The sequence below is a fragment of the Anastrepha ludens genome, chromosome 5, assembly GCF_028408465.1.
Source record: "Anastrepha ludens isolate Willacy chromosome 5, idAnaLude1.1, whole genome shotgun sequence".
NCBI lineage: Eukaryota > Metazoa > Arthropoda > Insecta > Diptera > Tephritidae > Anastrepha > Anastrepha ludens.
Genome location: NC_071501.1, coordinates 116929778 through 116953295, shown reverse-complemented (window position 1 = coordinate 116953295; position 23518 = coordinate 116929778). Strand labels below are relative to the sequence as shown.

General features: G+C 39.3%; 2 protein-coding genes across 2 annotated transcripts in view; one reads left to right on the top strand and one right to left on the bottom strand.

Annotated features, from left to right (window-relative positions):
• Positions 1-6270: 6270 nt before the first annotated feature.
• Positions 6271-9195, bottom strand: LOC128863993 (protein asteroid). Its single transcript, XM_054103449.1, has 2 exons — positions 8124-9195; positions 6271-8064 (listed from the first exon to the last, which is right to left on the bottom strand). The coding sequence occupies exons 1-2, from the start codon at positions 9097-9099 to the stop codon at positions 6407-6409; spliced, it is 2634 nt and encodes an 877-aa protein (XP_053959424.1). The 5' UTR covers positions 9100-9195; the 3' UTR covers positions 6271-6406.
• Positions 9196-10957: 1762 nt separating this feature from the next.
• The window catches only part of LOC128863370 (protein Star), a 121023-nt gene continuing 108462 nt past the window's right edge, over positions 10958-23518 (top strand). The window contains exon 1 of the mRNA XM_054102496.1: positions 10958-13387. The gene's annotated coding sequence lies outside the window, so the exon portion shown is untranslated. The remainder of the gene's footprint in view (positions 13388-23518) is intronic.

Here is a 23518-nt window from a genome sequence, read left to right as displayed (position 1 = left end):
TTTAAAAAGTTAAGCAGAATGTTAATATACAAAAACTATATTTACTTTATCCATAAAAAGCGTCCAGAAGGTACAATAGTGATGATTGACCTGTTCATTTATTTTGTGCATGGTCGCGCTTTTTCCGATCTTTTTCAGTGTCGTCTTATTAGAAAAAGTTTACGACTGACATATCATCGTTCGCACGACAGTCGGTCCCACATTACTGGAATTTGTATCCGGCACAATACGGATTTGCATCCGACCAAGAATCCTCCTAATATTTGTTACAACTGTATAAATGAATATACATTCGAAACGTTCCAATAGCATAGACTGCCTTTTTTGGTTAGCTCCAAATCAGCTGATTTGTATTTGTTTCATATATTGTTGTTGTACCGAACTTGAATCACCAACTTTCGATTAACAAGCTAATTCGGAATTAAATGCAGCTAGTCCTAATTTACTTTGGAGTTAATTTACAAAATTAAAGACGACTAAATATGAACCGTCACGATTACGAGTGAATGGTGAGGCCTTTGTCTATCTGGAAATAACGCAAATGATAATAATGAAAGGCGATTAATTGACGATGACAACACTGCCTACGAACAGATGGTGTCTATTGTGAATGAAAAATATCCAAAACAAACAAAAGAAAGAAAGCAGAAACTTTTGAAAGCAAACTCAAAGAAATTATGGTACCAAAACACAACTAATGGAGAGTACAACAAAAGTAAGTATTTTTATCCTTGAGTCTTTTTTAACATTTTTGTTTTCTTTTTAAGTTTAATAAATTAGGAATGCCTTTTTCCATGTAACGAGAGACCAGATAGCAGTGGAAAAGTAAAAATATCGAAATTTCGACTCAATTGTTAATACGAAACATGAACTTTATCATGTCTTCAGTGTGCGGGTCATTCGTCACACCTTGGAAAAGATTGAAGATGAGATATTTTTGAATCTTAAGCCATCAAACAGGCAGAGATTGGTAATAAGTGAGGAAGACATAGGCGGAGAAGTGACACTAATTTATAACCAGCCAAGGACTGTTACCCCGCAGCATTCTCCTAGCACAATGTTACAACAACCCAGAAATGCCGATCAGCTGAATTGGAAGCGTCTCTGTGGATTATTTTGTTGGATTTGAGACGTCATTCAAATGAGAAAGGATGGAGTGATGCTGGATTATCATAAATGTACAAGGTTGTGAGTTCGCAAATTGGGCGGTTATTCAAGTTTTAGCCAAAAAATAGCTTAACGATCCTTTCTTGGGCGCAGCGAACTAGAGATAAAAAATTGTTGCTATCCTTAAATCTCACGAATGTATCTGACTAAAAAAACAAGGCATTACACTAGAACAGCGGTAGTAAATTGGCACTAGTCGCTAACTAGCCTTATTTTAATCGAAATACTCAAACAGTTCGACAATACCCGAATCATTCCGGCAACTTAGAACCGGCTCCAATGGGAATGTTGCGGGCTGCACGCGGTCTCATCTCATGCCGATTATTAATTACCATAATTAGCGGCCAGGGTCATGCGACTTGATATCTCTTGATTATTTTCTTAGTATGTATCAAACAGTTAACCACTTCGGAGAAGTTATAGGCTAGCATCCGGAAAGATATTGTGGCAAAAATGACGAATACATTAAACCGAGCCCCAAAAATTGAACCGGCCGCCGTAGCTGTTGTTGTTGTTAACAGCATAGGTAGCCCTGTCAGTGTAGGCATATCGTCTTGGTCTAGCTCATCTAGGGGTAGGCCCAGGAAACATGCTGTTTCGACAGGTTGGGTCCAGAGGGAGAGGGGGTTAGATGAGTCGGTTTAAGGGGGCATGTGAAGAGGTGGTTAGTGTTGTGCGGGGTGCCTTCACATGCCGGACATGTGTTTGGTATGTCGGGGTCGATTCTGGATATGTAGGAGTTTAACCTGCTACAGTATCCAGAACGTAGTTGTGCCAGTGTTACACGGGTCTCACGGGGAAGCTGGAGCTCTTCGTCTGCAATAGGTGGTGGTTGGACTCCGATTACGGCATTCACAGGACGGGAGTTCAGGAAGGTGGTAACGGTCTCCCGGTGAATGTCGTTTATTGACTGTCTAAATACTGTCCGGTCCAGTAGGTTACGGTCAGTTTTGTCCTGGATTTCGTCAGCGTAGTCTAGGAGGTGTCTCCTGACGTGCCTGGGAGGCGGCTCGGGCTCAAGCAGGTGTCTGCAGGGATGAGACCTGCGGTAACATCCAAGCAGGAACTGCTTGCTGAGCAATTTCTTGTGCTCCACAACTGGGAGCATTTGTGCCTCGTTATGAAGGTGTTGGATGGGTGACATCAGGAGGCACCCGGTCGCTGTCCGAATGTCGGTATTTTGACAAGTCTGTAGCTTTGTCCACTGCGAATCACTAGTTCCAGGCGACCAGACAGGCGCAGCATAGTTAAGAACCGGCCGGCCAATTGCCTTAAATGTCGAAAGCAACAGTTCTTTGTCTTTGCCCAAAGTGCTGCCGGCCACCGATTTGAGGACCTTGTTGCGATTTTGGACTTTTGTGGCAATTGCGGTTGTATGCGCAGAGAAGGAGAGCAAGCTGTCAAAGGTTACACCCAAAATTTTGGGGTTATTTACCGTCGGAATTGGTGTATCATCGACTTTTACCTTAAGGGACAGCTTGTTGACCTCCTTTGTCCAGGTGGTAAAGAGGGTCGCCGTGGACTTGGTGGGGGAAAGTTGGAGATTCCTCGCAGTGAAAAAGCGAGAAAGGTCGGTGAGGTAGTTGTTCACTTTGGAACACAGGCCATCGATGTCATTGCCCGACGCCATTATCGTGCAGTCGTCAGCGTATGAGATCAGGGAAACTCCCGTTGGTGGTTGGGGGAGCTTCGAGATGTAGAAATTGAACAGCAAGGGAGAAAGGACACCACCCTGCGGTACGCCTTGCTTAATCTTTCTCTGCTTTGAAGCTTGATCTCCGAATATCACTGACGAATGCCGACCGCTCAGGTAGTTCGCGGACCACCTCTTCAGCCCTGGCGGGAGTGTCGTCTGATAAATGTCATCTAGTAGCGTGGAATGGCTGACTGTATCGAAAGCCTTTTTCAAGTCCAACGCTACTAGGACAGTCCTCTCGCAGGGGCGGTTTTGGTTAAGCCCGCGATTTATCATGGCGTTTATGGCGGTGAGTGCAGTGGTGGTGCTGTGCACTCGTCGGAAACCGTGCTGATGTGGGGCTGGGGCCAGGTGTTTCGTGTAGAGTGGGAGTAGGAGTAGGAGGGCTTCAAGTGTCTTCACTACTGGGGAAAGGAGAGTTATCGGCCGATAAGACTCCCCTTGGTTGGCGGATTTCCCAGGTTTCAGTAGTGGGACCACTCTCCCTGCTTTCCACTTGTCAGGGATGATGAGAGTGGCCAGGGACAGATTGAAACCCCTTGTGAGGAATCCTACTCCCAGGGGTCCCAGATGCTTCAGCATCAGCGCGTTTAAGCCGTCAGGGCCAATGGCTTTCGATGATTTCGACTTGTTGATGGCCCCCTGAACCTCATCACCGGAGAAAGTAAGTGGCGCACTGTCGTTCGTCAGTTTGTGCAGCCTTCTGGTAGCACGATGTTTGGTTCTGTCGCCCGGAGGATGCAATATGAAAAGCCGGCTAAAATAGCTCGCGCATCTCTTCGGGTCCGACGAAGTGCAGCCGTTGAAGGTGATAGCCACCTTGTCGTTGTGCTTCGTCGGGTTTGACAGGGACCTAACGGTGGACCAGAGCTTACTCACCCCAGAGGTAAGGTTGCAGGTCTTCAGGTGCTCAACCCATTTAGTCCGCTTATGCTGATTTACCAGTTGCCGGATCTCCAAATTGAGATCCCTTATGCGGGGATCCCCGGGATCGGCCTGGCGTAGGTGGTCACGCTCGTTTGCTAAACTGGCTGCTTCGGCTGGGAAATGAGGACGAATGTCCTTATAACTTCCAGCTGGAATGAAGCGAGCCGCAGCAGCTGTGAGCACCTTGCGGAATGCGCGTTCGCCTACGGGCACATCAGTGGGGATGGGAAGAGCGGCGAAGGTGTCCTCGGTGAATTCCGTGAAGCCGGCCCAATTAGCTTTTTTAAAGTGGTGATTCGCGGAAACGAAGTCGGCAGGTCTCTCAATCGAGACGATAATGGGCAAATGGCCTGCTGCAAGCGATAGCATAGGTCGCTACGTTATGCTATTTATCAGACCCGCGCTAGCAATTGTTAGGTCAGGCGAGCTGCTGCAATTGCCCACTACCCTGGTGGGGGCGTCGTCGTTCACTGTGCTGAATGTTGAGTCGTCTATCTGCTCTGCCAGTTGCTGTCCCCTACGATCATTTGGCAGGCTTGAATGCCAAAGATCGTGATGCGCATTGAATTCACCTACAACCAATTGGTTTTCACCTCTGATGAGCCCACCTATATCAGGGTGATATCCTGCCGGGCGGCAGGTGACAGGGGGTATATATATGTTAAATATTTCGAGCTCGGAATCGCCTGACCGGACAGCTATGCCTTGACATTCTAAGGTGCTGTCCCTGCGGTCGATTCCTTCATCGATAAGACGATACTGCACAGTGTGGTGGACTATAAACGCTAGGCCACCACCATTGTCTCGCTCGCGATCGTGTCTGTGTACGTTATAGCCATCCCTGATGATCAGAGATGACCTAGCGTGCAGCTTTGTTTCTTGGACCGCAGCTATTTTAATACTGTGCCGGCTCATAAAGTCAACTATCTCGTCGACCTTACTCGTAAGTCCGTTGCAGTTAAATTGGAGAAGCTTGAAGCTTCTCGGTGAGGTCAGTGTAATTCGGGGGGTGAGGGACGCGTGGGGTTGTTTACGTTGGACCTGCTGCGCAATCCACTGTGGTTGTTGCGGCCTGATGGTGGTGGGCGGCCGCGCCTCCGGGGGCGATAGTGGGTGCAGAGCTCTGCAGCAGGGGGCAACGTAGGCAGTTGTCCACTCACGGGTGGTGCGCCGGAACATCTCCGAAAATGGCACCAGCCATTGCAAGAATTGCACTGGACTGATACCAGATTCCGAGGTATTACGACCTGACACACGGAACAGACTGTGCGGGGGACCAGGAGCTGCTGGTTTGTCCCCGCACTGGGGTTGGAGCAGGAAGGAAGGGGAGGGGTTGAAGGGGAGTTGTGTTGCTCCGATAGGCTCCTCACCGTGGAGGTGTGGGTAGTGGTGGAGGTTGGTAGTGCCGGCCTATCAGGGGTGTATTAGCCGTGGAGGCATCAGACGCCTGCTGGCGGGAGCAACACGTGGCCACATACCGTGTGGACCACTCCCTATGTGACTTAAGACCCGAGCAGGTCTTAAGGTGGCTCCACCCATTGCACTTGTTACACCTAACCGAGGTGGAGTTCGGGTGAAGCCGTTTGTGGCAGACGCAGCAGTAGAATATTTCTGGCCCAGGGTTGGATTCGATTCCAGCTCAGAGGAGAAGTATTTGGAGAAGGACTGCTGCGAGAGTTTGCTCCTGTGACGTAAGGGGTGGGATGATATGGGTTTCACTCGACAGGGCTAGTATACTGGGGCGGCAGCCCTTGGTCGGGAAAAACCCGAGTCATTCCGGTACGTAGAACCGGCTGCCATGGGAATGCGGCCGCCGTAGCCGAATGGGTTGGTGCGTGATTACCATTCGGAATTCACAGAGAGGTCGTTGGTTCGAATCTCGGTGAAAGCAAAATTAATAAAAACGTTTTTCTAATAGCGGTCGCCCCTCGGCAGGCAATGGCAAACCTCCGAGTGTATTTCTGTCATGAAAAAGCTCCTCATAAAAATATCTGCCGTTCGGAGTCGGCTTGAAATTGTAGGTCCCTCCATTTGTGGAACAACATCAAGACGCACACCACAAATAGGAGGAGGAGCTCGGCCAAACACCTAACAGAAGTGTACGCGCCAATTATTTATTTATTTATTTTTTTTTTTATTTATATATATAAAAATTGAACCGAAAACTTGAAGCGATGCCAGCGAAGATGAGCTGGCCATTTCTCCGGCATGTGAATGCACCCCACACGACACTAACCACCTTTTTACATTATTAACATTATTCCCACTCATTTAACACCCCTCTCCCTCTGGACCCAACCTGTCGAAACAGCAAGTTTCCTGGGCCTACCGTTAGATGAGCTAGACGAAAACGACCAGTGATTACACTACATTGACAGGGCAAAGTTACTGCTACAACAACAACAAGCTGGTCATTTTATTTCTATGTTATTCCATATTTAATAACTTGAATGTTACTTTAAAATAAATCCAGAATCAAGTTGTCGTTTATTAAAATGTTATTTTATTTAAATCTCTTTTCCTGCCGTTCTTATCTGGCCCTCGATTGTGTAATGTTAATTTAGAAATTCATGAACACCATCGTAACTGTTTCAAATTACAATAAAATTTTCTCTATTACGTAACTTTTAGAAAAGTGCAGAATTTATTATTTAAGTCGAAGAACTCCTCGGCAGCCACGCCATCTTCACTGCCGCTCCGATCCACCATATCCATATTGGGGTCCGCATTCTCCTGTGCTGCCGCCAGTTTACGCGCTGCTTGTCGCTTCTTCTTCAATACTTTCTTATTTATTACCTGCGCCGTTGATTGTACAACCGGACGTTTCCAATGTGGCACAAACTCATCGCACCACAGCCAGAGGTATTCATAGAAATCGTACATCATTTGTGAATCGTGAAAAATGAAATTCCGCACATGATAAATAATGTCGGCGCGTGACTTTAGCGAATCATACATATTGTAAATGAAGACGCCACAGAACAGTTGACCCATTTTTGGTGGTTCGTAGGGCAGGTCGAGCAGTCCATTGAGACCATACAATTGGAAGACAATCGATTGAAATTCGGCGAATGCATGCAAAATTGTTGTTGAATATGTATCGTATTTTCTTTTAAAAATATCCTGCATATGAAAATGTTTGAGAAGATTGTCCATAACGAGATAGCAATCGGATTTCGGTATAAACTCGTTACGTTCTGGTATAGAAACCGACAATAGATCTTCTCTAATCGTCCGCGTTTTGCCTTTTAGCGCATCTGTATCCCGCACAATTCTTTCCTTTTTCACGATTTTACCAAAACGTTTTTGAAATTCTCGTATATCACGTTCAGCCGGTATTTTTGAGTCGATTGTGCGCAGTACAACCACGCAAACAAGCAACGCATGAAGATGAACAATATCACAATTTTGTGATTTATGCAGCCAATAAACGATTGCTAGGAAATACACCTGCAAGTCCTTTGGTAGTAGCTGGACTTTTTCAAATAACTTGTCGGCGTCTAAGTAAGGCATTTTATCTCTGAACACATTTCGAAAGAGCAGTGGATCGGGATTTTCGGGAGTAAATTCAAATTTAGTTTCACTTATCATGGCATAGCGGGTATACTGTATATCTGTAACTCTAGGTCTGCGTGCCATATATGTAAATTCAATAGGCAGTGGTTCACCATTATCATCCAGCTGGGGTTCGGTATCCTCCTCGCTTACACTGTTTAACAGCGTAAAATTATAGATCAATATTGGCAATGCAATTTCATTGCAGTCGTTATATGCGAAATGTTCAATTTGTGGGTTGTTCATGTATTTGCGGAGGTGTACAAGATCCACAAAGTATCGTGGCAAATGCGCGGGATAGAGTTTCTGCAGGAACCAGTTGGGAAATTGTGATGTTTTGTCACTACTTTCATCGTCGTCACTATCGAGTTCATTATCTTCTTCAGTAGCATTACTGCCATCTTTTGACTTATCGTCTTTATTCTCTTCATCTTCAAGATCGGTGTTCTCTTCACTGTCAGTTACATCTCCACTGTCTTCCTCTTCGATTACCTCATCGCCTGCTGTGCTGCTGTTTTCGGTATCGTCGACGTCGTCTACATCATCTTCACCAACTTCAATTTCTTCGCTTTTTTCCTCATTAGCATCCTCGAGTTGCTTTGGCGGGTACCTTTGAAATGCGTTTTCGTATTTATTGACAAAAAAGTCATACGAATGACATTTTTCATTAGAATAGCCACCGATGGCAGTGTTCACTTGTTGCAACAGCGACTCTCGTTCTAACTGCAAAAAATATGTTCATACTTAGATATTTATTTTATTTTTGTAAATATGTAACTTGCCTTGCGTAAACGGCTTAAAATTTTCCTTAGTGCAGACTCTACAGTCTCATCCTTCAACCACTGCAATATTACTTGAATTCTTTTTTGTTGTCGTTGTACCTTGCGACTACGTCCAATTTTCCCCATACCAGCGGCAAAGAAGTTTTTAAAACTAGAACGCGCTATATAATCGTTGCCCAGTAATGCGGCAAAAAGTGGCAGTTTTTCTTTACAAAGCGAGCGTCGCGCTATTAAATGCTCAATACGGTATATGCAACAATCCAAGAACTTGTAGGTTTGGCCCTTTTTCGGTGCACGTCTTTCCACATTGTTGACTTGTATGTCGCCCACAATGCGGTTTGCTTTTGTAAGTTTCTCCACACGTTTGGCTTCGTTTTTGCGCAACTTACGCTCGGGTACAATTTTCTCCTCTTTCTCAACCACACGCTTGGTGTGCGCTTTAACAGTCAATGTAATAAGTGGGATATATTGAACGTTGTATATATAGAAGTCGGAGTCATAAGTAAGCACAGGGCAGCCTAACTTTCGACTAAGCGTTGCCAGTTCATCATCGGCTTCGAATATGCAGCGCATCACGGGCACACCGCAGTCACGAGCTGCATCCACAAATACTTCCTTCATTAATAGAGGAAAAACAGCCCCTGAACCACAAGGATTGATACGTTTGATGACCGCAATTTTGCCTCTCAGCCGTTTGCCAGCTGTGCGCAGTTTACGCCTTTCATAGCCGCCATCCATTAGTACATAAGGTTCGATGTTGCATTCGGCAAGGACTTGAAAGAATTCCACGATTGCACGATAGAAATCATCATAGTCTCCACCGAAGGCAGAACAAGTGCCGGAAACATCTCTGTAGAAGTTGCAAGATAAACTATCACCATCGATGACTAGATTACAGTCGTGCAGTTCGTATGGCAACAAATACTGCTCCGCATAACGTGCTATATAGCCGGTGAGTCCGCGCACACCCATTTAAATTTTATTTACGATTATTTATAAACACTTTCACAAATATGCGGTTTGTTTTGATTAAAAAAATTGCTAGACATGTGTTTCTCACATAATCGAGCTATTCACGGTAAACAGATTTGTTTACTTGTGGTGAATACAGATGATGGACTATTTTCAATACTGTGATGCCACTTGACAAAGGAAGAGTATTGGCCAATTATTCAAATTTAAAATTATGAATATAGAGTGGGAATCAAAATTCTGCTAAGCGAGTGTGTTCTGAAAAAATTAGTTTTAAGTTAGCCACTTACACTAAACTTTTGGGGGTTTGGTCGAGCTGCTCCTTTCATTTGAGGTGAGTGTCTTTATTTTTCCAATAATGAGGATACAGTTTTATACCGCCTCCGCATGGCAGATGATTTTTTAGGAGGAGCTTTTTCATGGCAGAAATATACTCGAACGAATATGGGTCGATGATATAGAAAGGCCAAGTTGTTTACTACATAGCATTCGAGATGCCAGTAAGCATTCTCGGTTTGTCGTTGGGAATATTTTTAATATGATGCAATACCCGCCTTGACTGGCTAAGGAAAAACTGTGTTGCTCCTTTGTTAATTCTGATATGGGTTTTGTTAAAAATAATCAAGTATTTGTGAAGAGCTAACTTTTTGACATCTGCACTCTATGTTTACATCGTACCAATGACTTCCAGCTAAGAAGCCTTTTGGAATAAGTTTGCCGGAGCAATTAGGTATTCTCGAAAAAATGGATCATCGTATACAACAAAGGAAAACGCTTTTGGAAAACTCCTTATTGTTCTTTCAAAAAGGCATTTTGTTAATGACCGAGTCGCTTAAAGGACTCATATATCCAGAAAACATAATACGACAGCTGAGTTCAGAAAAATTTAAAACAAATACCTAAAAACATCGAGAGCGTAAGATATCTGTACAACTTATTACAATAAAGCAAGACAAACATTTTGAATTTAGATATAGAAGAGTTATTTGTTAAAAGCCGAATGCATTTTCGAATAAAGCCGGCGGCTGCGGGAAGTTTTAAAATCAATATATTCGCGGCGAAAGTCACCTGAAGATATTCTTCCTCCGACGAAGGATTATTGAACTACATTAAGAAAATGTATCTGTCCGTTTTTACAATTTACCGTAGTAATTATTAAGCATTTTATTGAAGATATCTTTACTAACCTCTTCTTGCCTGCTTTCGTATTTTCTACTTTTTCCTTCTGAGGGTTGTCTTCTATATTAGTTCACACAAAAATAATCTAAAAATGGAATTGCACACCAGACGTTTTCGTTATAATATATAATTCTTAACATAAAATTATTGAAATGGATTTTTTTTTGGCTAATTCAATTCAACTAAATCTCTGCAAATGGCTGTGCAGTTCATACCGACCAGAGGGAGTGTCAGCAAACATTCTCCGCTTGTCCTTAAGGATTTCAAATTTTCACTCTCAGTTACAGTTGAATTATTACTTTATTACTATCTTATGGCCTTTAAAAATATGTTGCTCGTAGACTAAATAAACAAATATTTATAGATTGGGGATTAAGCTCGAAAATAGAGACAATGTGAATATTATAACAAATCATTATTTATTTCGTAGAAGAAAGTTTCATCAAAATGCCTACTGACTAGCGGCAGGTACCCAATATTTCATGGGCCTTACGAGTTTGCAACAAAGTGTCTGGTATCCAATTTTCTACCCAAATTCCTCAATTAGTTAATCCTCCACCATGTTTTATCCAATTGGATTTCTTCCAAGTGGTAAACCGCTGAACGGGTGAAATACACAATGAATGTAGAAGAAGAAGAAGAAGAAGGAAAATAATTGCTTGAAGTGCAAGTGCACGGTGGATGATTTATATTTTTCGCAGTGTGCTTTAGAATATAGTGTAATATACATGTACTTTCTTTCCAACGCTTTGTTCATTTCTTTTCGACGCTTTCTTGTGTTACCAAGAAGCTAATACTACCGAATTGGGGAAAAATTCGAATTGCCGATTTGCAATTGTTAAGCAGAAAGAAAATAAAATTGCATACAATTTATTAAAATCAAGTAAAGAAGTGACGAATACTCGCTATAAGTAAAATTACTCGCAGCAATAAAAATCATATTAATTGTAGAAAAGTGCCTTTTGTGTGTGCGCGACCATTAAATGAAGAATCGTTGCTGGTGGAAGTGAGCAGCAAAAACAGAAAAACGTATGAAAAAGAGGTGAATGGTGCAAATATACCTTAAAGGAACGAGTGCAAAATTAACCATAAAATAATTATGATGCGTTTTTTCCTTAACTTGTATTGGTAAATGTTAAAAGAGTTTTGATTTCTTTCCATACAAATACGTTCAAGATTTGTGTACGTAAATAAATCGGCGCGAACTCAAAGCGAATGCTATATGCTCGCAAGATTTTCTCAGAATTGGACGTTACTGAAGATTTCCTAAACTACCAAGATTGTATTAATTGCTTCATAGACCACTTTATTCATACATTCGTGATTTTTTTCGATTAAAACTAGATCGTTTGATATCCTCTACACTCCACTATTGCTTCATATTTCTACAATTTATATTAACTACCATCGTCGTAGCAGCAGCAGCACCGCAGTCACTGTAGTTGGCATTGTCGTGAACGTTGACGGCGACGTCGTAGCGATAGTTACCGTGAACGATTTTGTGCGTTTCTCTTGTGTGGTTGATTCATATGCAGACGCAGACGGTAAAAAGGAAGGAAAAGAAAGAAGCGTGAAAGCAGCATTGAACTAAAAAACCAACAAATATTAAAGAAAAACAGAAAGAAATTTTCATTTTGTGCTTTGCATTGTTTTTCTTTAATGGGCGCAGCAAGTAAACGCACACAACCACCACCAATGCAAACAGCTAGCGGCACTGGAGCAACCGAGATAGCAAACACCAAAAAAAGCTGAACTCGCTTTAGGACGAGTAGTGTATTGCTTTTGGCCATCTATTGGAACATAGACGTGTGAGTGTGTGCAATTGGTTTTTGTTATTGTTGATTGTTGGCTGTTGGTGTTTCGTACAATTGCTGTGCCTGATGGCAGTGCAGAGTGGCGCCGAAGCATTGACCGCATACTCGGTATCTCCACTTATACCTACATATATACATGCATATGTGCATATCGGACTCTCCTTCACGTATAAAGCAGTAAAAACGACCAAGAATTGCAAGCAACCAAGTAAGCAGTGAACAAGAAATTCGCAAACTTATCCCATCCAAAAATTGTAAAACATTTAAAAATTCGTATATTTTTGCAAAAATACAATTCGTAAATTGTGAGAAAAATTTGTGTTTTGTGTATATAAAAATTCTTTTGTTGTATGAAGAAGTGAAGAAAAGTGAGCGCAGAAAATATCACCTCATCGCATCCGTCAAACGATTGAAACAACAACATCAACAACGCAAACGGGAGCAACAATTAAAATACATACAGTGAAAATTTTGCTCCAATAAAAAACAAAAGCAATAGCAAAGTAAACGCGTACTCGCGAACAGTTCACAATCGCATTTACCTTCGCTCATTTGGTTCGTGGTATTCGTTGTGTTATCCATCGTCGTCATAGTCGTGGTTGTCGTTGCTGCGGGTGTTTGTTGCTAATGTGCCTTTTTGCCAATTTTGTTGTTATTGTGGTCACATTTTGTACAGATTTTCCATTTTTCGTTGATTTTGAGTGGAAAGTGTTATTGGCGTGTTTTGGCAACTGCGCTGTCAAACAACGAGTTCAGTTTCGACGCTGCGAGAAACGTAGCCTTCGACATTGCCATCGCAATCGCCGGCTAAGCAACTAACCATTATCCGTGCAGCCCTATTTTTGCATTCGTACACATTTTGCCCCATATAGCTCCCTGCTCAGGCAATTGCGCTTTTATATACAATTACTCGTCGCGTTTTCACGCTGTTCTCTATCAAAAGTTTCGCGCATTTGACATTTGCCGATTTGACGCATCGCCACATTCCTGCGGTTATACAGTGTTTGTTGAGTAGCGCAGTGTGCAGTTCCAGTGCAAAGTGCCAACCAGTTAGACAGCTAGTCAGGTGTAGAAAAGGATTTTTCAACAGTTGCGCCAGTTGGAATGCCGGTGGCCTAATTGGACGTTGCATTATATCTTGCCTTATATTCCTTTATTTTCTATACAAAAACGCGTGTGTTCAGCTAAACGTAAGAAGTAATAAAAAAAAAAAAAATAAAACAAAGGTAGCAGTGAACTTTTGTTGTGGAGCAACATTTTTGAGGATTAATGAAATAATTAAAGAAGCGTTAAAGGTGAGTGCGAATTTTCATAACTAAATATTTATTTGTACAAATTTCCCTAATTTTAATATCAGAAATGGGCGAAGATTAATTAAAGATTTTTTGCTTTACAACCCTTATGCCCGGTTTCCCTAATCACATTTAAAATTTACCAGGTTGTTGAAATTTAAAGTTGTGCGATTTCAGTGCGAAACTTTGCCATTTTAAATTGTAACAGTCTGATAAATTTAAAATTAATTGGTGAAACTAAGCATTAATTTATCCAGAGCCAGATTTAGAGCCTGTAAAGATCTAAACTCAAAATTAGACAATTTATTGGAGCATAATAAAACTTTTATTGAATTCTTAAAAAAGAAAGGTACTCTCCAATAAAAGGTACTTTCTAAAATGTATGCTTTTTTCGCTTTGTTTAATCGGTGGGAACTTGATTTTTTAAATTATTTGTTCTACCTACTTAGTTATTTCTTGTAAGGTGTCACTGGAGTTGGAATAAGCGTTTTGTATCTATTCCAAGTGCGCAACATAACCTACTTTTCTAAATGTTGCTCATGATTTTTCTTCCTATAATGAAGAAATAGTTGCTGCAGTTGTGGAAATATTCCCCGCAATCTCTTGGAGAATGCTACTGGAGTGACATTCCTTCATCGGGCATAAATTCGGCACGCTCCGGTGGAATGCACCTTACAGTAGTGGGAATCAAATAATTTCTACTTCTTTGCTATCAGCTTTATCTTATCCCGGTCTTCCAAAAACTTCCAATTCCTGTTAGGAACATTTTCAAATGCATTTTGGCGAACAAAAAAAGCCTAATTATTTTCCTAGAATTGTTTTACATTGAAGGCACACATCCGCAGGATTTTATTGTTTGTATTCGCATTTAGTTAGTTGAATGCCACAGTAGGTGGCTAGACTACAGAACGGAGTTGCTTGAAAGAAGCAAGACCAAATCTTTGTTATTGTGCGAGCAAAAAAATACAAATTAACCACCCGCTAAGTTTAATCAGCAAACAATTTTCATAATTTTCAATTGAAAAAATGACTTGGCAAAAAATTCCAGGAAAATGAGTAATTTATATTAAGTGTGCAGAAAATTGCTATAATTTTCACAGCGTCTTTAAAATGAAAAGCAAATTTATAGACGACAAGCAAGTGAAATAAATGAATGTACATTTTTCATTTCATGAAGTTAAACAGAAAGTTAAGTACTATACAAATACGAGAAAGGAGAAGGAGAAGGGAGAAAGGAGAGTTAAAGAAATGCTGAAAACATTAAAATGTTCTGGGTATTCAACTCTTTTAAATGCTGGAATGTATTGAAAATTTTTGAAATTTTTAATTTGAGAAGTCGCGATTATTCATTTATATTTTATTTGTTCATGTGAACCAGTTAAACGTTTTTTTTTTTTTTTAATTTTGTTGAAAGCGAGGGTCACGATTGCATTGTATCGTTCCCACGACAGTCGGTTCTACGTAACCGGAACGACCCGGATTTATATCCGGCCAAGGACTGTCACTTCAGCAGCATTCCTCGCATATGCACGGGGAATGTTTATGCTGCTACAACAACAACAACAAGTGCATTGTATTCACTTACTTGCATGAAAATTTGGTTCAAAATATTAAATTTGTTCAACTTATTAAATAAAAGCATTTCTGCGTCTACCATCTTTCTCATTTCTCTCCATCTTTAGTCATTTAAAACCAACTGTCGTGCAATATCAGTCACAATCACAACAACAACAATGTAACGCTTGTTTGTGGACCTCCCCATTTAACGACAGCTACTCCCCAGTATACCCCAAAAGTTTATGGACAATATTTTTATGCACCTACAACAATAACATCATTTCTATTTTACCTTTGCGCAGACAATTTTTGAAATATTCATAGTCAACCATAGGTAATCGCTTATTTCAATAAATTTTAAATTAATTTCTATGGCATTTTTTGCCAATTTTTATATTTGCTTCATGCAAAGTGCTCCACTTGCCAACTTGTGCTGCAGCAAATTGAGGACAAAAGTTCACTGGAATTCGTGCCCTGGTGCTTTTATGCCTTTTCGGCTATATCTATTGACTTTTTTCTTTGTGCAATAAAGTTTCATACATATATTTTATGCATATATTTTAGAAATTCTATTTTATTCAGCTGCTATTCAAGCGCAAATGGAGTGCAATTTAATAGGGTCCTTTTAATAGCCATTTTTTGGCACAATTTTCTCTGCATTTTTAGCACACAAGCGCTTTTACATACCTACAATCTACATTTCCCTTTTCAATACACATTTTTTATTGCCTCTAGTGTATCAATTCATTTTGCGCGAACATTTTTGATTTACTCCTCACTTTCGTTGGAGGAGCATGCGTGTACGAGTATAGGTGAATAATTGGCCGCCAGCTCTTTTATGGGTTGTAAAAAGTACATAGCGGTATTTAGAATATCTCATTAGAAGGAGATGTATTTATTATTATTTCGGAAGGTATAGTAAATTGAAAACTTTAAAGCTGGTTTCTAGGTATAGTTTTTTTTGTTGGTTGAAATACGACTTCCTTTCAGCAAACGCGCGATATGTACATATGTAGATACATGACTTCTAGAAAAAAAAATTAAATACATTAGTATTATTAGTATTTATTTTGAATGGAATCTCGCTCACGTCAGTAACATTTTTTAACACTTTTATGCCATAAAGAAGCTATTTTGTTTACCTTATTAACTTAAGTCCATTGAATAAATGTGTGATATATATTTTTTTGGCGAACATTTTAATTACGCTAAATTCCAATGGATTGAAGTTCATTCTTAAACATATGTACATGACTACAGTGTCGGCAAAAAAAATAGCAACACAATCGGCGCTAAACTATATCACCCGTAAACTTAATTATCACATGAAAAAGATAGGTGCGATAGAGACCGAAACTTGTAGACTCTGCAAAGAGGCACAAGAAACGGCAGAACATGTTTTATGCAGCTGCCCAGCAGTGGAACGACGCAGACTAAATTCCCTGGGAAATGGGACTATAGATCCAAACCTCCTAGTAGAAAATAAGCCTACAGCAGTTTAAGGATTTATTAACAGCCTAAACTGTTTGAGTAGGCTACATGGCTGCACAATAGATCTGTACAGGTCGCAGTGCACAAACACCCAATCATAATAATAATAAATATAAGGCAATAATATCATCAGTAGCAAATATGTTGACACTCCTAAGCAATCGAAAATTTAAAAAAAAAAATCAGTTTTTTTATTTTCAGTACCATTTCCATATGGATATATGTATGCAAGATATGCCTCTATAAAAATATAATTACATATACATACATACATACATACATACATACATATATAATAGGTATATCGAGACTGTTCGTTTAATTTTTTAACAGAAAAGAAAATTATTAACACGAAAAAAATAAATAAAAAAATTTGTACAATATAAAACAAAAAACAATGTTTACTTGAAATTTTAACAAAAAAAATTTTAACAAAAAAAAAAAACAAAAAAATTTTTACAAAAAAAAAATTATTCTACCAAAAAGTGTAAACTTTTCCAAATCGGTAAATAAATTTGGATACTTTTCATGATACTTTTCTATTTTAAAGAATAAAACGTGTCTAAACCGGTGGGTGGTAGAATAGTTTGCACGAGCCAAAGCTGGCAGTTTTTATGGCACTATTTTTTACTGTAGCTGTACGTGTCATATGTGTGTATGTACATATGTATTTAAAAGTATGTATTATAATTTGCTAAGATTTGTATTATTTAGATGCAAATGCATCTATTACATACAAACAAATCGCTTGAGTTCAGAAAACTTTTCCATATCTTATTGATATTTTCAAGATCTTGAGATATCGTACTTCTTTTTCTTGATTGACGCATAAACCGCTTTTGTGAATTTGACTGAATTTTACCGAGTACTAATCGGCGCGAGTTGGACACACCCAAATGAAGCAAAGTCTCACTCAACTTTTTAACGCAAGGGAGGCCTTCATCTTCCTCTGCTCCCAGTAGCAAGGGTCTGTATTCGTCAAAGTGCAAAAGTTCACAAATCTTCTGTAGAATCTTTCTCTCGAACACTCCAAGTGCAGTCTCATCGGACATTGAACGGACATAATGGGAGACTACTAAAGTTGGATTTTTGGTCTTTGGCCACGTTATCGCTATTCAGACGACAGTCCCGTCGTCAACGATTTGGGGGTATCGAGGTTGCTGTTGTTGCTGCTGGAGTGACAGTCCTTGGCCGGTAATAAATCCGGGCCATTCCGGTAACTTAGAACTGACCTTCCCTGTGACATCCACTGCTGTCACCATTCAGTGAATGTGAGAAGTGCTCCCTCCATAAATTAAGTATGCTCTGGATGACACTCACCAGGCCCGTCGTCTTTGAATACTCAATCTTCTGTAAGTCGCCGCACCATTTGGTAAAATTTTCGTGCTTCTATCTTCGCACTCGCTTAATTCGGTCTTGCGTTTCTTATTTCGCATAAAATGTATTTATTCTTTCTGAACTTCTGGTAGTGATTCGACACGGCTTGCATTGCGCCGAATCCTAAGACAAGCGCACAACTCTACTCTGTGGGATTTAAATTTCGTATTTATAAAGCGAATCGCTTATTCCAAGACACTTTGCCCGCTTGCAGCCGCATCTCTTGGTGGACAGACGCTGATTACTTTAATGGTCTCTTAAAACGAATGTATCGCAGTGGCACTTCTAATCTAGAATTACACTCGGAGGTTTGCCATTGCCTGCTGCTATTAGAAGAAACTTGTTCTATCATTTGGCTGTTTCATGCACGGAGATTCGAACCTACGCAATGCCGAATGGTAGTCACGCACCAGGCCTTTCAGCTACAACGGTCGCTATTCCGCAATGCAATAGAATTGAGCTAAAAATTTAATGGGCTGCATGCTAATTTTTTTTAATTTTGTTTAACAACTTTTAAATTTTTTACAAATTTGGATTATTGCGGTATTTATTATAGAGTGAACCAGAATTTTATAAAAAACAAAAAAAAATGAAATTAAAAAAATAAATAGTCAAGTCTTGTGTTGCCTTTATACTGAATTCGGGAGATGCATTAAAAATTTGAAAGTTTTAGCCATGTTGGCTCCAGTGGTTAAGCCCACTTAGTTTGTTCCATCAAAGTGAATGTTCTAATTAAAATAACAGTTCGCTGTCATTAAAGGCGGATTTTTGGTTTTTTTTTTCAAACGAGTAATTTTTATTGCTCATTCTCTACCAACTCGTAAACGATGCATTATTTACAAATTCTCTCATTTCTCAATACAGATTATAATTTGTGCAGTTGAACAGTTCTGTGGAATTCCACTTTACATTACAACAACACATGTGTATACAAACACACCTGCTTTGTTGTTGTTGTTGATGTATTAACGACAGCTGTAAATCGAAAGGCAAAAGCATATAGACCGACGGACAGACAGACAGACAGACAGACAAACGGGCAGATTACCAGCAACAAAGCAACAAAAGCGATCTCATCCACTACGAGCCCATTGGCTGTGGTTGAATTGCAGAGCGTACACAGCGCACGTAGGCAGGGGCAGACGGGGCAGAATCACAGTAGAAATCTCAGTGTAAAAACTAAGTTAAATGCCAGCCCAACACTTCCAAACAGCCAGTGCCCGGGTGCATGTGCACTATTGAGCTAGAGTCTGTTGAGTAATAAGAAGTTTGCGCTTACACTCACACATTTATATGTGTGTGTGTGTGTGTGTGTGTGTGTATCATACCTATAGGTATCAGTGGCGTTGGCAAACACGTTTCAAGACACCACACACTTGTGCGAACACAGATGAACAACAACAAATATAAAAACAGCTAGGAATACCACTACTTGCTCACATGCGGATGTGTTTCTGTTTGAGCATGTGTGCGTGCGTGTGTGTGGCAATCTTCAACGCAGCACAGATGCTGTAGCCAGAAGTCGGTTGCTGCTGTTGTTGCCACTGACGCCTTTGGCATTCATTCATCCCTATGCACACACACGCACGCATACATACTTAGTTCCCTTTCCAGTGTCCATTCTTGGTTGGCTGCTTCACTTTAAGATCAGCTCTGCTTTAGCTAGATTTTTTTCTCTCGACTTTTTGGGTTTTTTGAAGTTTTTTTCCTTAACATGACTAGCAGCTGATCCCAACAGCATGTATTTTTGTTTATACTTCTGTTTGTATGCGCGTACATATACATACACATACACACACACATACACATGTTTATGTGCACAAAGTGATCTTTAAGCCTCAACAATTCCATGCGTACTGTGTTTAGCTGTAAAAAAAGCAAATAAAAATTTATTTTTCCCACTTCATAACGCGCACATGAAAATCCAAACTGACAGATGACAGTTTTTGTTGTTTTTTCGATACGAAAAAAAATTCTCAAGCCAAGTCTCATTTCGTGTGGCACTCCATATACAATATTTTTTCCCTCTTACAGTTTACCTTTTTCACTTACCTTTTTTCCGCTCTCCTCTCCTTTCCTAACGCACTTTTTCTTCCGTTTTCTCAGACGCCGATCTGCTTGAGATCACAGATCCCTGCATTGTCCAGACGACGGCAGTTGTTCTTCGCTGACATCTGATACTTTAGGGAACTATGCAACTTACATTAACATACACACATACATACATGCATATATATTTACTTATATTGAAGTACTTAGCAATATATCTACATATCCATTCATGTACGTATGTGTGTGTATGTATGTACATATATGTTTTTATTATTATGGCGCGCGCGTATCCTCATTTATTGGATGTTTGGATGTTTGGAATAGAAAAAGGAAGCCTTTAACCTAATACATATTTACATTCATACACCCGCTGCTTCATATTTCCTTATTCGCTTCCTTTCAGCTCGAATTTTAGACAAGTGTGGCACACAATTAAATTTTTTTTATGGATTTTCGAAGTTTCCTTCTGAGCTGTTCATTGATGAGCGATCATATCTCATTTCCGAGTGTTGCATTACTAAGGGTGCTTCGCATTTTTTGGTTATTTTTGAATTTTTTTCTTAGTCTTCATACCAATAATTCACATTCTCTTGTGCGCTGTAATTACTCAATGCGTTTATACCGCTGCGTTGACTATTATTTTAATTTTTATTTTTTTTTAATATTTTCTCCTTCATATTATTCGCAAAATCAATGTGTTTTCACCGATTTTTGTGTTGTAAAAGAGTTTTGAAATATTTTCTACACTATCAAGAAAATTAACCTCAGCTTGTCAAGTTGCTAGGTTTTTGCCTCTTTGGGTCTGTTTTGGACAATTCTTTTTTCTTGAAAAGTGTTTCTAAATCTATACTTGATCACGTAAATCAACCCCAGGTCGCCAAGTTTGCTGTTATTTCCTCTCTTCCAGTGTGCGTTGGCATTTTTGTTGCAAAAAAGTGCGACTACAACTGCTGAGGCGTAAGGTGATGCGTTGCCACTCGACTTCCTCGATTCAAACGAATGCCAAACACAAAAAAATAGGCCCATCTGGCTGAAAATTGGTGTGTGTTCTTCCAAGAGACGCTACTAACTAAACTTAACCTCGCTACGCGCCAATAGTGCCATCTCTTTGACTTTGTATGGACGTTGCAAACGACTCACGTATATAAGTTCGGCAGATATTTTTGCTGGTAAAAGTCCAAGCTTCGCCCTTTCAGCAAGAACGCCAAAGCAATGCAGTCTGCTGTCTGCAAGTCTGCTGAGACTTTTTTACTCTTTGTTGTGCTACCAACTCTAAGCATTGCCTCTAAAGATATCTTGCTCACTTGAACTCTGACGAAACTGTTTATCTGAAAAATATTAGGGGCTAAAAAATATTTCGCTGGTTTCTTAATCTTTATCCAGAAAAGCATAACAGCAAAATTTGATATTTTCCAAGCCCTCCGCGGAGGTTATTGGCAACCTGAAAATGATATAGAAGCTGATTTTTTTTTTTATAAAAATTGTATAACAGATATCCATTAAAGTATGACCGCGAAGCTCTCTTAAGAAGGTATTTTAGTTTCCAACCTCTTAAAGGGCAAACATCAATTTTTCGCCACTGCCCTCCCTACTCGCTCTTACTCGAAGAACAATTGGCCTCGTGTATATGTAGTATGCTTTTGATTCCCAAATGATAAGACTTTAAAAAAGAATAAGACTTAGGCCTATCGTAAAAATTAAAAAAAAGTAATAAAAAAATTAAAAATAAAAAAATAAAAAAAATTAAAAATAAAAAAAATTAAAAATAAGAAAAATTAAAAATAAAAAAGAATTAAAAACAAAAAAAAAAAAATTAAAAAAAAAAATTAAAAATAAAATAGAAAAAGTAAAAAAAAAAAATAAAAATTAAAAAAAAAAATTATAAAACACAAGAAAATTAAAAAACAATTAAAGAAAAACTTAAAAAAATAATAAATAAATAAACTAAGAATAAAATAATAAAAATTAAGAAAAACTATACAAATTTAATATCGCTATTCCAAAAAAAAGTTCCAAAAATCCACACTGTATTTAAAGGTTGATGTTGAGAGGATTTCGGCAATAAAAACAATTTTTTTTATATCGATTTTACATAAAAAGAGTTCCATTTATTTTTAAATTTTGTTTTTGGACGATAGGCTTAAGCTTGATTCCTCTAAAAGTCTTACCCTTTGGGGAAAAAAGAAAAGGAATAAAAAGAGTCCAAGAGACGGAATGTCCTACGCTACAGGAAGGGTCAGGATTTATATCCTCCAGCCTTTCAGCACCTCTCCCCGTACATGTATTGGGAATTTTTATGGCTATAACATCGTTTGCATCTGTTTCATTTAGTTTTTTATTTACCATTCTTGGACTTTTGAATCGATTTGCGCTTTTTCATTACTATTTCATTCATTGCGCTCACTCCTCTGTAATTCTTAGTAGGTTCATGATATAATTTTATTTACTTAATTAAACAATCAACAATATTTTGTTACAGACTGTGAGAAATTAAAAAAGAATAGTAGCTAAACTGCATAAATTAGTGCTTTGAATTTAAAACATCCAGGAATTTAAAACTGCAGTGAAAAATAGAGATTGATAGAATTCGAGATTGAGTTGAATTCATTAATAGCTCTGGAAAGGGCAGCATTCCAAACGTAATTAATTCGAAATTTAATGCATTTTAACCAGATTCTCCCACCTTCGGCAAGCGAATACTCAGTTGCAGAAATATTGCCAAAGTTAGTCGCACTGTACGCTATCCACGAAGCTGACGATAGCCCATGAGTTGACTTGACGTGCGCCTACAAACCATATAGAGTTTATCCCTAAGCTGTGCCTGTTAGTCCGCATAACTTATAATATAATAATATTTCTTCCTTTCTAAATTATTATAAATCTTTATTATTATTTTTTTTTTTAATTATTATTTCTTTATTTTTTCACTTTTTGAATCCCTGAGGCATTTTAGTATGTCCGTTCTAAATATCAATCATTTCCGATACTTGTTACTCTCGATGAATCACCACCGCAATCTCATTCAATTAAGAAGCAGTTAGTTTTAGTGGCTGACAGGACTGGCTGACGTGACTACGTATAATAATTGTGTGCGAATTTTGTAAGTGACATTTGCTTATGAATGAACTAATTTAACCACAACAACAATGGTCCAGTTAGACAATATTTTGTCCGCTTTGCAATGAAAATCCAAGTGGGTTTCCTTTCGCAGACGTCGAGATGTGGGCAGTGCGACAGAATATGAATTAACTAAGACCGTCGTAGATGTATGTAATTTTATATTATAGATCAAATAGTGGAGCTGTAGAGATCATTCATAAAATCTGGCATCGGTCGTAACTGCTTGAAACCACTTGTAACTGACTCGATAACTGTGCTAAGTAAATATAATCTTACACACATTTTACATACCCTCCGAAGAGTTGACTATATTAATAAATCTCGGCATGAAATGTACTCTTCTGCTGTGTGCGTCTATTGCTTCTCACACTTTTGCTTAGTTCAAATGTAAATTTGCACATTTTATGATTAGGGGACAATTGAATAATTGCACAACAGACCGAAATTATATGGACGAGCAAAGACACAGACACACGCACACACACACACAAGCACATATTACAAAAAAAGGAAAAACCAGCAGCTATAAAGTACGTG

Excerpts from the sequence above, each read along its gene's own strand:
- LOC128863993 (XM_054103449.1), bottom strand. The coding sequence starts at position 9,099 with ATGGGTGTGCGCGGACTCACCGGCTATATAGCACGTTATGCGGAGCAG. Across the intron at positions 8,065-8,123 it reads AAGCCGTTTACGCAAGGCAA|AACGAGAGTCGCTGTTGCAA; the intron begins GTTACATATTTA and ends TTTTGCAGTTAG.